A 14,060-nucleotide genomic window follows, 5' to 3' on the forward strand; every position below is an offset into this window, starting at 1 on the left:
GCGTTGTATGTAGCAACCTTCAGCGCAAGCTTCAAGACATTCAGAACGAGTGGTGGACCAAGCTTGCAGAGAGAACCCAGCTGTGTGCAGACACTGGTGATTTAAGAGGGTTCTATGAAGCCCCGAAGGCAGTATATGGTCCATCATACCAGGCTCAGAGTCCCCTGCGTAGTGCAGACGGCCAAGTGCTCCTCACAGACAAGGCATCCATACTGAACCGGTGGTCGGAGTATTTTCAGGTTCTCTTTAGTGCCAATCGCGTAGTTCAAGATTCAGCAATCCACCTCACCCCACCTTCAACCAGTGAAAACAGAGTTGGATGAGATCCCCACCCTAGAAGAGACTGTTAAAGCCATCAAGCAACTGAAAAGTGGCAAGGCAGCGGGAGTTGATGGAATCCCACCAGAGATCTGGAAGCATGGGGGCATAGTACTACATAGCACACTTCACAAAGTACTTGTCACCTGCTGGGAACAAGGCAAACTACCACAGGACTTTCGCGATGCAATCATCATTACTCTACATAAGAACAAAGGGGAAAAGTCAGACTGCTCCAACTACCGGGGGATAACCCTGCTCTCCATCGCAGGCAAAATCCTTGCTAGAATACTCCTGAACAGACTGGTGCCCACCATTGCAGAAGAACTCCTCCCAGAGAGCCAGTGTGGCTTCAGGGCTAACAGGAGCACCACCGACATGGTATTTGTTCTCAGGCAGCTCCAAGAGAAATGCAGGGAACAGAACAAGGGTCTATATGTGACTTTTGTCGACCTTACCAAAGCTTTTGATACCGTTAGCAGGAACGGCCTGTGGCAAATCTTGGAACGTTTAGGATGTTCCCCAAGGTTCCTCAGTATGGTCATCCAGCTACATGGAAGACCAGCGAGGCCAAGTCAGACACTGCAACGATCTCTCGGAGCCCTTCCCAATAGGCACAGGTGTAAAGCAAGGCTGCGTTCTCGCACCAACTCTCTTTACGATCTTCTTTAGCATGATGCTTCAAAGAGCCGCAGTAGATTTAGATGACGATGATGGTTTCTACATCCGCTATCGCACCGATGGCAGCCTGTTCAACCTGAGGCGACTAAAGGCTCACTCCAAGACAATGGAAAAACTTATCCGAGAGCTACTGTTTGCTGATGATGCTGCACTCGTCTCCCACTCGGTATCAGCTCTGCAGCATATGACGTCCTGCTTTGCAGAGGCTGCCAAGCTATTCGGCCTAGAAGTTGGTCTGAAGAAGACAGAAGTTCTCCACCAGCCTGCACCCCAGGAAGATTATCACCCTCCTTGCATCACTGTGGGTGAATCAGTTTTGAAGACAGTCCAGCAGTTCAGCTACCTGGGGTGCATCATCTCCTTAGACGCCAAGATCGACAAGGAGATTGACAACAGGCTGGCAAAGGCAAACCATGCATTTGGCCGACTGCATAAAAGAGTGTGGAGCAACAAGCATCTGAAAAAAGGCACAAAGATCAATGTTTAGAAAGCAGTTGTGATGACAACCCTCATCTACGGCTCCGAATCGTGGGTTTTATACCGTCATCACCTGCGACTCCTTGAGCGCTTTCATCAGCGCTGCCTTCGCACCATGTCTCAATTTCCACATCTATACTGCTCCCAACCAATCATACAATGGTTGCCAAATCTTCTTGTTATCTTGTATGTTTCCTTCTCGTAATTTTGCAGAGAGCAAGTCCATTTCAGCTGTTTCTAAGAGTTTCTGAACAAAGTCCTCTTGTTTAGGTATTTTTTGTGTTTTCCACTGTTTTGCATTCATTATTCTTGCTGCAGTTACAGCATGGATCAAGAATTTGATTATTGGTTTGGGAAGCGAATCTTGGCAAATATTTAACAAGTACATCTCAGGTTTATGCTGTAAGTTAGTCTTTAGAATTTTTTGTAGACAACTATGAATTTGTTTCCAATAATTTTTTGCTAAATCACAATACCACCACATATGATAGAATGATCGTTTCGATTTTTGACACTTCCAGCATTTATTTGAAACATGTGAGTGCATCTTCGTCAATTTATCTGGTGTAATATACCATCTATAAAAAATCTTATAAAAGTTTTCTTTGAAAGTAACTGATATTGTAATCTTGATATTTTCTTTCCATACTCTCTCCCAGGTATCTAAGTCTGTATTATAGCCGATATTTTTTACCCCTTTCACCATATTGTCTTTTACTATTTCATCTTGCATTTTCATAGTTAGTATATAATTATAAATTTTTTTAATCATTTTTTCTTCTGGTCCTGTTATAATTTGGTCAAATTCATTTTTCTGCTTTGCAAAACCCATTTCTTTGTCTTTCATATACCTGGATTTTAATTGTATTTTCATCCACCAATCTAGCAATTTATGTTCTTCTATTCTTAAGATATCTGTCTCATCCAGTACATTCTCATATGTAAGAACTTCTTCAAAATTTAATAGTTTTGGTTGGCTCAATGCTTCTAGAGGTGATATCCATTTCGGAATATGTTTGTATATTTGGGGTTTTACCCACTTCCAAGTTAAATATATTGATCTTCTAATTTCATGAATATTAAATACATTCTTTGCTGACATATTTTGATACCAAAGATACAAGTGCTAGTCACTTGTTAAGTCAAAGCCTTCCAAAAATAATTTTTATTCTTTAAAGTAATTAATTCTTTGGCCCACAGTAATGCACATGCTTTATAATAAGTCTGCCAATCTGGTAAAGCAAAGCCACCTCACTGTTTGGCATCCTGCAATGCTTTTAGTTTAATTCTAGGTTTCTTGTTCAGCCATATAAACATAGAAATCATTTTATTTAATTGTTGAAAAAATATTTTAGACCGGAGAATAGGTACCATTTGAAATAAAAACAATACTTTTGGTAATATATTCATTTTAATCGTTGTAATTCTTCCCATTAATGAAATTTGTAAGTTTTGCCATTTCTCCAAGTCATTTTTAATTTCTTTTAACAATTTATCATAGTTATCTGTTTTCAATGTTTTTGCTCTGGCTGTTATGTATATTCCCAAATATTTAATTTTCTTCATGGATCTGTAGCCCGATATTTCTTCTAATTCTTTGATCTGAATTTCTGTCATATTTTTCGCTAAGAATTTAGTTTTTTTATAATTCACTTTAAAACCTGCGTCTGCTCCAAATTTCTCCAAATTCTCCTTAAGTTTTATAGAAGTTAATGACTCTTCCAATATAAAAACCAAGTCATCAGCAAACGCTTGAAGTTTATGATTCCCCCCTTATTTTAATTCCTTTTATTTCTTTATCAGACCATATTTCTTCATTTAAATATTCCAACATCAAAATAAAGAGTAAAGGTGACAGCAGACAGCCCTGTCTTGTTCCCTTTTTGATCTTAATTTGATCTGTTAATGCTCCATTCACTATAATTCTTGCCTTCTGTTCTGTGTAAATAGATTGTACCCATTGCTTAAATTGTTTACCGCAGCTTATCCCCTCCAAACATTTCATCATAAATGTCCAGTTTACATTATCGAAGGCTTTTTCTGCATCTAAAAAAATGAAGGCTGCTTGTTTATCTTGATATTGCCAATAATACTCCAATGCGTTCAATACTGTTCTCATATTATTTCTCATCTACATCTTCAGTAAAAATCCCATTTGATCTTCATTTATTGTACTCATCAAAACTTTCTTCAATCTTGGACCCAGCTGCCTTTCTCATGCTCCTCCCGCCTTTCTCACTCTCCTGATACCTTTCTCATGTTCTCGTCATAGAGTTTTCCCCTCTCAAATCGCTACAGCATCCAGGAAAACTATAGAGCGGCCAATGAGCAATGTCACCGACGCAATGACGTCACTTCCGGGTGACGTCATCGCACTGAATGAAAAAAGTCCCCCGCCGGAGGCAGTGAGAGACTTGGGAACCATAGTTAGGGCTGCTGAATGCCCCCCCCCCAAATTAAAGGCCCCCTGACCTTCGAAATACTGACTATAGGGCCACTGGTAATGCTTTGTTTTCTCCCAAAGCCAAGGGCAAATCCTGAGAAGCCTTATTCACCATTTCCCCAGGGAAGGCCTCAAAAAGTGAGAGGGTGGGGATTGTGTGTCCACTCTGATCCTCCTCTCTCTACAAGAGCAGTATACCAGCCATCACTGACTAAGTGGAGGAGCCTAGGTGCTGCAGCTGTGCTACATCACAGGCCCTCCCTTTGTCACTTCTCTCACCCCTGCAAAGAAAAACGTTAGTCTCATCCAGGACTCTTTTTCTAGCAGGAGTTCCTCTGCATATTAGGCCACGCATCCGTGATATAACCAATCCTCCTGGAGCTTAGCTGGCTCTTAGTACAGGACCTACGATAAGCTCCAGGAGGATTGGCTACATCAGGGGTGTGTGGCCTAATATTAAGAGAAGCTCCTGCTAGAAAAAGAGCCCTGGACTCTCATCAATGTTATCAGCAGGCCTCGGATTCAGTAGGAGCTCACAGAAGCTCAGCTCCTAAACCTTTCTGAGGGTTCCCCTCTTCCTCCCCACCTACCTTCTCCATTGAATAGTAGGTGAAGCTGCATAACAATCCCTGGATTAGGAGAGAAGGCAGGCAGACAGCCACCAGAGGCTTTGCCACACCCCCAGCAGCCCTCATTAAACCCTGTAGAAGCCTGCACCACCCTTTTCCCACTTCTTATGTAATTTTGGGTGGCGGATAGCTTGCTGGCCTTTTGACTGAGGGGGTGGGGCGGCCCAGGAGAGCCCCAGGCAAGTGAGGCCTGCTCAGGCCTTGCTCGCCCAGGGCTCTCCTTTCTTGCATAGGGTTGCTTTTGGCTGGGTGGTGGTGGTGGCATATGCTAATGAGTTATGCTACTGAGCTCCATCACCTATTTTTTTACAAAATGATCCCTGGTCATCAGTGTCACAACAAATAGTCCTCATGGTACTCTTGTGGGTTCTGCTGGTCCCAAATTCACACACTTTTATAATTCTACTCCTTTCATCTCCATCAAGATGCATCAAAGTTTTTGTGGTGCTGTTTTAATTTCAGCATGGAATTTTGGTTTGGGGTGGCTGTTGAGTGCCTTGGTAAGTGAATCTGTGAGCAATGCATACCACATCAACACATTCAACATCACCCAGTGCTGCACTTTTACCTGGGTTCTGTGGAGGTAAGAATAAGAGAACCTAACCAAAGAGAACTAGACACTAGGCCTGAGGCAACAGCCTAGGCCAAAGGCCTTCCTCCCCCCCATCACCAGGTCTACACCAAAAACAAGGCAAAAGCCACAGAACTCTAAACTCCAAGTGCAACAACTAGAAACCAGAAGGCTGCCTACCAGAACAAAACTAAGTAGAACCAAAGAACTGGGCTCCCCACCCCCACCCCGAACAGCAGGAATAAGAGGACGTGATCAAAGAGAAGCAGACACCAGGCCTGAAGTCACAGGCCTCCCCCCACACACCCCACAACCCACCCACAAGGCCCAAATAATAAGGAACAGTAAGAAGAAAACTTTTTTAAAAATGCTGTAAGCCAGACTCTTCCTCCTTGTCTGCTGCCCCATTAAGACAGGGCAGGGCAGATCTGACCCAAAGTCCAGGGGATTCTCAGGTAGAGAGCAGAAGCTGAAGCAAAAAGCCAGCCTGGCAGCCAGTCTCTCCAATCCAAAAACCTTCTTTTATCCCGCAAGACAACTTGGTGGCCTTTGGAAACCAATTTGCAAGTAACTGGAAATGCACTCCCATTTGCAAAATGAAAAATACTGCAATTATTGGTTCAAAGATCCCCCAGCAGAAATGCCTCTTTCCTCTCCCCTCTATTGCTATGGAAATAATAGCAATGTTGGAAAAGAGATCAAATAAGGCAAGGTAAGAGTAGCCCTTAACTTTATAGCTGCTATTACATGCTACTACATAATTCCAAATAGAGCTGGATTATGTCCTGCTTGATTCAGCGAATTACTAATCAGCTACACCCGGGGTGGCCAAACTTGCTTAATGTAAGAGCCACATAGAATAAATGTCAGATGTTTGAGAGCTGCAAGACATGAGCATCAGTTGTTTGAGAAAAGGAAGGAAGGAAGGAAGGAAGGAAGGAAGGAAGGAAGGAAGGAAGGAAGGAAGGAAGGAAGGAAGGAAGGAAGGAAGGAAGGAAGGAAGGAAGGAAGGAAGGAAGGAAGGAGGGAGCTTGGCTTGGATATGTGATTTAAAGAGAGAAATACCTTCTCCAAGGTGGCTGATGGGGTGGTGGGGGTGTCGAGACCCACACAATGTGTGAAAGAGCCACATGTGGCTCCCAAACCAGTTTGGCCACCCCTGGGCTACACAAATAGCTTCTCTAAAGTACTTTCAGCTTCAGAGATACTGAATAAATGCCAGCAAAGCATTTATGCAGGTTATTTTTCCAGGTGAGGGAAGCTGAATGCACATCCCTAATAAAATCATACATCCTTTCAAAATGCTTTGGATTTTGATTGACTCTTAAAGCAAAGGTATCAAATACTGGATTCAGGTTGCTGCCATCCCATCTTTCTGTTGCATATAGAGAAAACCAGACATCTATGCAAGACTTGGCCTCAGTTTTGGCAGAATTTGGATAATCCAAATTAAGTGTACCATGCTGCATTCTCTCTTATCATTCAATTGCCTTTAGAGGCACAAGATAATAAAATGAGGACTGCCTTTCACTGGGCACATCCTAGATCTTACACAATTTAGATGTTAACATTAGCGCAACTGAAAGGCTGACGAAGTGAATGGGGGTGGCTTGCCACTGCATTGCCACCTCGAACTCCCCATCAAAATCCTACCCTGACCTAATTGTGCTATGCCCACAAGGTCTGCTGAGATTGGTCAGGCTGTCTTGCCGAGGATCTATATTCTGCCCCTCCATCTGCCTACCCTGTTTAAATACCTATCTATCCCAGTCTAACTACCTAACTACCCCCTCTTCTATCTATCTGACTAACCTCCACTGTCTAGTTATCCCTAACTGTGAATCCCAAAACTGTCTCCATTAGTTGCCTATACCCACCAGTAGTGCTGGTGATTTAAAGAGAGTAGTTAAAGGTAGTTTTCGACTCTGGGATGACGCTGCTTTCACAACGTTTCCATGGCAGATTTTTACGGGGAGGTTTGCCATTGCCTTTCCCAGTCATCTACACTTTTTCCCCAGCAAGCTGGGTACTCATTTTACTGACCTTGGAAGGATGAAAGGCTGAGTCAACCTGGAGCCGGCTACCTGAACCCAGCTTCCACTGGGATTGAACTCAGGTCGTGAGCAGAGGGCTTCAACTGCAGTACTGCAGCTTTACCACTCTGCGCCACAGGGCTCTTCACCCAGCGGCTAGGGGCCTATAAAAGTGCATAAAACTACTTCTGGGAAATCTCCAGTCAGCTCCTAGAGACTGGTTTATACAAAGTTCTGGGCAATCCCCAGCCACCAACTGCAGATTGGCAAATGTGTATCTGTGCAATACCAATTCTGGAAGATCCTGAAGTGGGGGAGGGGGGAGGGTCTGTACGAAATTCTTGCGCCTGGGAGATGCCCTGGAGGGAGTTGGCAGTCCCTCCCCCGCCTGATATAGAGGACCAGGTGCAAAGCTGCATCAAAGCTGAATTAGAGTTATAGAAATGCCACTGAGATGCCAAAGCTGAATGAGTTATTGAGATGTCACCTTACCAAATTGACCTGCCGTCATAAGAACATAAGAGAAGCCATGTTGGATCAGGCCAACGGCCCATCAAGTCCAACACTCTGTGTCACACAGTGGCAAAAAATGTTATATACACACATACACTGTGGCTAATAGCCACTGATGGACCTGTGCTCCATATTTTTATCTAAACCCCTCTTGAAGGTGGCTATACTTGTGGCCGCCACCACCTCCTGTGGCAGTGAATTCCACATGTTAATCACCCTTTGGGTGAAGAAGTACTTCCTTTTATCCGTCTTAACCTGTCTGCTCAGCAATTTCATCGAATGCCCACGAGTTCTTGTATTGTGAGAAAGGGAGAAAAGTACTTCTTTCTCTACTTTCTCCATTCCATGCATTATCTTGTAAACCTCTATCATGTCACCCCGCAGTCGACGTTTCTCCAAGCTAAAGAGTCCCAAGCGTTTCAACCTTTCTTCATAGGGAAAGTGCTCCAGCCCTTTAATCATTTTAGTTGCCCTTCTCTGCACCTTCTCTAAAGCTATAATATCCTTTTTGAGGTGCGGCGACCAGAACTGCACACAGTACTCCAAATGAGACCGCACCATCGATTTATACAGGGGCATTATGATACTGGCTGATTTGTTTTCAATTCCCTTCCTAATAATTCCCAGCATGGCATTGGCCTTTTTTATTGCAAACGCACACTGTCTTGACACTTTCAGTAAGTTATCTATCATGACCCCAAGATCTCTCTCTTGATCAGTCTCTGCCAGTTCACACCCCATCAACTTGTATTTGTAGCTGGGATTCTTGGCCCCAATGTGCATTACTTTGCACTTGGCCACACTGAACTGCATCTGCCACGTTGACGCCCACTCACCCAGCCTCAACAGATCCCTTTGGAGTTCCTCACAATCCTCTCTGGTTCTCACCACCCTGAACAGTTTAGTGTCATCCGCAAACTTGGCCACTTCACTGCTCACTCCCAACTCTAAATCATTTATGAACAAGTTAAAGAGCATAGTACCGAGCCCTGCGGCACCCCACTGCTTACCGTCCTCCACTGCGAAGACTGCCCATTTATACTCACTCTCTGCTTCCTATTACTCAGCCAGTTTTTGATCCACAAGAGGACCTGTCCTTTTACTCCATGATTCTCAAGCTTTCTAAGGAGCCTTTGATGAGGAACTTTATCAAAAGCTTTCTGGAAGTCAAGGTAAACAACATCTATCGGGTCTCCTTTGTCCACATGTTTGTTCACCCCCTCAAAGAAATGCAACAGGTTAGTGAGGCAAGATCTTCCCTTGCAGAACCCATGCTGAGTCTTCCTCAATAACCCGTGTTCATCAATGTGCCTACTCATTCTGTCCTTGATAATGTCCTTGATAATGGTTTCTACCAACTTTCCCGGTATTGAAGTCAGACTGACTGGCCTGTAATTTCCCGGATCTCCTCTGGAACCTTTTTTAAAGATGGGGGTGACATTTGCTACCTTCCAGTCCTCAGGAATGGAGGCAGATTTCAATGAAAGATTACAGATTTTTGTTAGAAGATCCACAAGTTCAACTTTGAGTTCCTTCAGAACTCTCGGATGTATGCCATCCGTCCTATGCCTGAACCAGGAAACCCATAGCACCCATCATTTCTCCAGAGTGGTGAGCAAGGCCACAGCATGAAGCTGCTTTATACTAAATCGGACCAAACTGCTTTGTCCAGAAAATGAACTGCCACATTCTGAATCAGATCCCTGCAGCCTAGCTGCATAATCAGCTGATTTGTACTAAACAGACCTCTGCAGCCCCAGCAAGCCACCCTTGAATACTATGCAAAAGTGCCTTGAACCCCCATTGCCTTGTGACAAGCATAAGTGAACTTCAAAGGGAGTTCTGGCCATCACATTTAAAGGGACAGCATGCTTTTTAAATCCCTCCTTTTGGAACAATTAAGGATAGGGGCACCTCTTCGGGGACTCATAGAATTGGACCCCCTGATCCAATTGTTTTGAAACTTGGAGGGTCTTCTGAGGAGAGGTACTGGATGCTATGCTAAAAGTCTGGTGCCTCTACCTAAAAAAAAACAGCCCCCCCCCGAGCCCCAAATACCCACGGATCAATTCTCCCATTATACCCTATGAGAATCGGGTTTTTCTAGGGAAAATGGAGTGCCTGGTTGACGTTTTCCTCCCCCGCTGCCCGCTTTTTGGTGATCCTGAAGCGGGGGAAGGGCTTCCAAAAGGGAGAACCCCTGCTTCTACCCGGGGATTGGCAACCCTAGTCATATGAGCCCCAAGCCACTCAGCAGCAGAGCTGTAAAAAATTTGACTAATCGAGGCAAATTTAACTCCTGAAATGATCTCCTCCTCTACCCTTTTCCATGCTCAATTGGGGTTACAGATCTGGCCGTGGCATAAACAGAGCTGCTAGGGGGCCCAGGAGGCTGTGGGGGGTGGGATTGTTTGTTACCTTCCTGGAGTATCCTTGTAGAGGTGAATTAAAGACAGTTTCTGTAAGTTTTTTCCAGTAAGCTTGCTCCACTCGTCTGCTCTGTCCCTTCCCTCATTGCGTCCTTCTCCTGACCTCTCATCTGTGCTGGCTGTGCTCCTGAGCAACAAAGCCAAGTGTGTGGCCTGGGACTGGAGCAGCTTGCATGCATGTGTATTCAAGCAATTCGATGGTCAAAGAGGGCAAGAAGAGGCGGTGCTGCGTCCTAAGTAGCTGGTGGCCGCCCCCTGCCCTCTGACCCACCCCAAAGACATCCTATAGGGCCCGCATCAAGTTAGGGCGGGCCCCTGCTTCCTGTGCTTGGTTCGGCCCCACCCCCCTCCACCAGCAAAAGGCTACCTTGCCTCTTACCCCTCCCCTGTGGCCCTACAAATGGGGATCAGGGTATATCTAGATCTCTGCTTATGCAGGTTATTTTTCCAGGTCAGGGAAGCTGAATGCACATCCCTAATAAAAACCAACTTTTTTCTTTGAGCTTCTCCGTAAAGCCCAGTCTATTTTTCCATCCACATTCTGAGTCTATGTTCAGTTTAAATATATAGAAGTAAAATTGGTTTAGTCAAGTTTTGTTGTCAACTGTAAGTAGTGCCAAGACATCAAGAGAACCCTTTCCCTTTTGAATCCTAATCTGAATTGTAATTGATATTTGCATATTGAATGTGGTGTAATAATAGATTACATTTCTAATGATATAAATATTAAAAATACAATATAATGCTAACCTGAAATTAACATAGATACTGAATCTGCATAATGTATAATAAAGTTGCCTTTCATATAACCATTCAATTATTGGTGTTGTTTCCATTTCCTCTGTTCCATGCACTGAGGTAAACTAAAAAAAAAAAGCCAAAATATTTGTTTCAAGACTTCAGATTAATATATTTGAGCTGTTGTGGAATTACTTTTCATCATTACAAAATATTTTACCTTAAATCATAATTTTATACTACATGGAGCAGGGTTTACTGAATTACTTGAATATCAGCTGCACAGAAAAACTTTGCACAAATAAAACTATTCTGCTTATTTTAGACCGAAGTTTTTTCTTCCTACCTTTCTAATGTGCTGGCAAATTATCAAGAAAATATCTATAATCAAATAATTTTAAATTCTGTGCCTGCTTAAGGAAACGCAGTAAGAAAATAAGGATTTCATCTAGTGACATATAAAGCCTTTGCCCAGCTTGATTTAAAGCCTGAATCTGTGAATCTGGCTGTCTTATCAAAGAATCAGAGAACAGTTCTGTTCTTTCAAGGCTAGTTGTGAACTTTGAAAAAGGTAAAGGTAGTCCCCTGTGCAAGCACCAGTCATTTCCGACTCTGGGGTTATGTCACATCACATTGTTTTCACGGCAGACTTCTTATGGGTGGTTTGCCATTGCCTTCCCCAATCATCGACACTTTAACCCCAGCAAGCTGGGTACTCATTTTACCAACCTCAGAAGGATAGAAGGCTGAGTCAAGCTTGAGCCAGCTACTTGAACCCAACTTCCGCCGGGATCGAACTCAGGTCATGACTCAGCAGAGCTTGGACTGCAGTACTGCAGCTTACCCCTCTGCACCACGGTGCTCCTTTCTGAACTTTGATACGATTACAATTCCAGTAGAAGCATGATATGATCCAAAGGCCTCCCACAAACTCTTGTCAGTTGTACAACCTCTCGTGAATTTCTGAACCCTGCCATACATTGTTCCTTTCCAACTAACATGGCAGTAGTCACAGCAGCAAGGACATCTACTTCCTCTCTATAACTTCTAGAATGGCAGTATGTCAGGCATCAGGGACACCAGTTCCTCCAAAACACCTGAGCTGCTACTGCACAATCAGGCACCTTAGAAACTGCATGTCACAAAGCTCCTTGCATCTAGGTGCAAAGAGATCTGGGACATGAAGTCTGTAAGATTTCTGGCATTCCTTCTGATAGGCAGGGGCCCTGAGAAAACCACATAACCAAGGGTCGCTTGGACTTTGCCAATTCCCTTTTATTGTCTCTCAGCTGCCACCCTGACACCCAGCTAGAAGACCATACACCCTGGATTAGATAATCATATTCAATTTAACGATGTTTTTGACAGATTGTCAGGGCTCCAGTGCAGGATCAAAATGAAGATGGAAACAGATATGTAGCATAATAATTAGAGAACATTTATTAGGAGGAACCAAAATACCAGCATGTACGGAGAAATAGTCAAGTATGATACAATTTTTAAAAATCAAGAAATCCACAAATACCTGTACACTAAGGCATTTATACTTTTAAATTCCATAAATGTAACCATTAGTATCTTGATATGCTAAGTAAGTCATTAATACCATTAAAAATTGTTAAAACAGCAAAAGCAAGCCTAGGTTTGATAGGAAAGTCAGAACTGCAAGTTTTAATTTTTCCCAAAATTTCTTTTTTTCTGGCAAAACCAACACTCCCTCTAGTTATGCCACCTTGCATTTAAATGGAAAATATTAATTATGCTCAGAATACATTCAATCCTAATTAATAACATCAAAGCATACATTTATGCTGTATAAGGGGCATAAAGTCTTAAGCAATTTAGCAGAGGCTGAACATTAGTGCTGAGGTACACATGCATAGTAGCATCCATCATTTGTCCCCAATTACTCTCAACTTCAGAGAAGCATGTACTTTTCCACTTGTTCAATTTCAATGGAGAGGAGACATTTTCCCTTCCCTTTAATTCTTCATGGGTCACTCACTGGAAACCATAATTGGAATACTTTGCACTGTCTCCACCATGGCGATGCACTTTCTTATTTTTGGGGCTCTAATTTAAAACTGCCCTGACCTGATGACAAGTTCAACCTCATCAGATCTTGGAAGCTAAGCAGGATTGTCCCTGATAAGTAACAGGATGAGAACCCACCAAGGAAGTCCAGGGTTGTTATATAGAGGCAGCCAAAAGCAAACCACCTCTGTTCATCATATCTTGAAAACTCTACAGGGTTGCCGTAAGTTGGCTGTGATGTGGTAGCACTTTACACAGACACATGATTTAAAACTAAACTACTGCTTATTAAATTTCAGCCCAATAGTCTGCAGGCTGTATTGCAGAAAGCAGGCAACTAAGTGGCAGAGAGAGACAATGTTAGGTCAGAAAGACAAATAATAGGCATATCAGAGGGCAAGATGCAAAATAACTGGATAGCAAGACATGAAGAGAAGTAACACAGACATTGACTACTTGTAGGCAGCAGGCAAAATCTCTTGCTATTAACAGTTGCCAGAGCCTAACCCTTAAATTAAACACCAACGAATTTCAAGGGGCATATCAATGGTCTGAACTCTGCACTGTGGCACAGTTTAATCACCACAAATTACATCTGTTGCATCTTCTGATGGTGGACAAAAACATGGATGGGTGAAGTGCAGATTCAGATTCTTCAACTGAAAGGTTTGGGTTATATCTTCCACATTCACAGTCTGGCAACATTTAAGTATATACAGAGAGATCAATTCAGAGATGCAAAGAGATTAACTATATTACCTTGGACACAAATGAAGCTGTAATTGTCCAATATTCTTTACTCTGTCTAGCTGCATTTGCAGATACTACTTGAAGGTCATATGGATTATTTGGTGTTTTAGGATCCTCCCTGCTTCTTATGAGACAATATACATACTCTCCATCATCCTGAAGGACTGGAAGTTTCTGATAGTAGAAAACCAAAGGTAACACGTAAAGATATCAATGGCATGTAAAGTTTAAAATTTTGATTCTGGAAAGCTATTATTCATTTTGGCAAGTAAACAAAGTAAACAATGTCATAACGCTTTTAATTCTAAACAAAATAATTCAGTAATATCATAGTATATAGTGTAGATTTTGAAATAATGCTTATTCTGAGTCAATTTAAAAGTACTATACAAAGTACATGCTTCACACTGAACGTACATTCCATAGGCCTCTGATGTCTGTGGT

General features: G+C 42.9%; 1 protein-coding gene across 1 annotated transcript in view; it reads right to left on the bottom strand.

Annotated features, from left to right (window-relative positions):
* Positions 1 to 14,060, bottom strand: part of LOC132576480 (dynein axonemal heavy chain 14-like) — a 193,873-nt gene that overhangs the window by 156,250 nt on the left and 23,563 nt on the right. The window contains exons 3-4 of the mRNA XM_060245693.1: positions 13,626 to 13,790; positions 10,845 to 10,957 (exon numbers count right to left, since the gene is read on the bottom strand). Of these exons, the coding sequence (XP_060101676.1) occupies positions 10,845 to 10,957; positions 13,626 to 13,790 (278 nt within the window). The remainder of the gene's footprint in view (positions 1 to 10,844; positions 10,958 to 13,625; positions 13,791 to 14,060) is intronic.

The sequence above is a fragment of the Heteronotia binoei genome, chromosome 1, assembly GCF_032191835.1.
Source record: "Heteronotia binoei isolate CCM8104 ecotype False Entrance Well chromosome 1, APGP_CSIRO_Hbin_v1, whole genome shotgun sequence".
Taxonomy (NCBI): domain Eukaryota; kingdom Metazoa; phylum Chordata; class Lepidosauria; order Squamata; family Gekkonidae; genus Heteronotia; species Heteronotia binoei.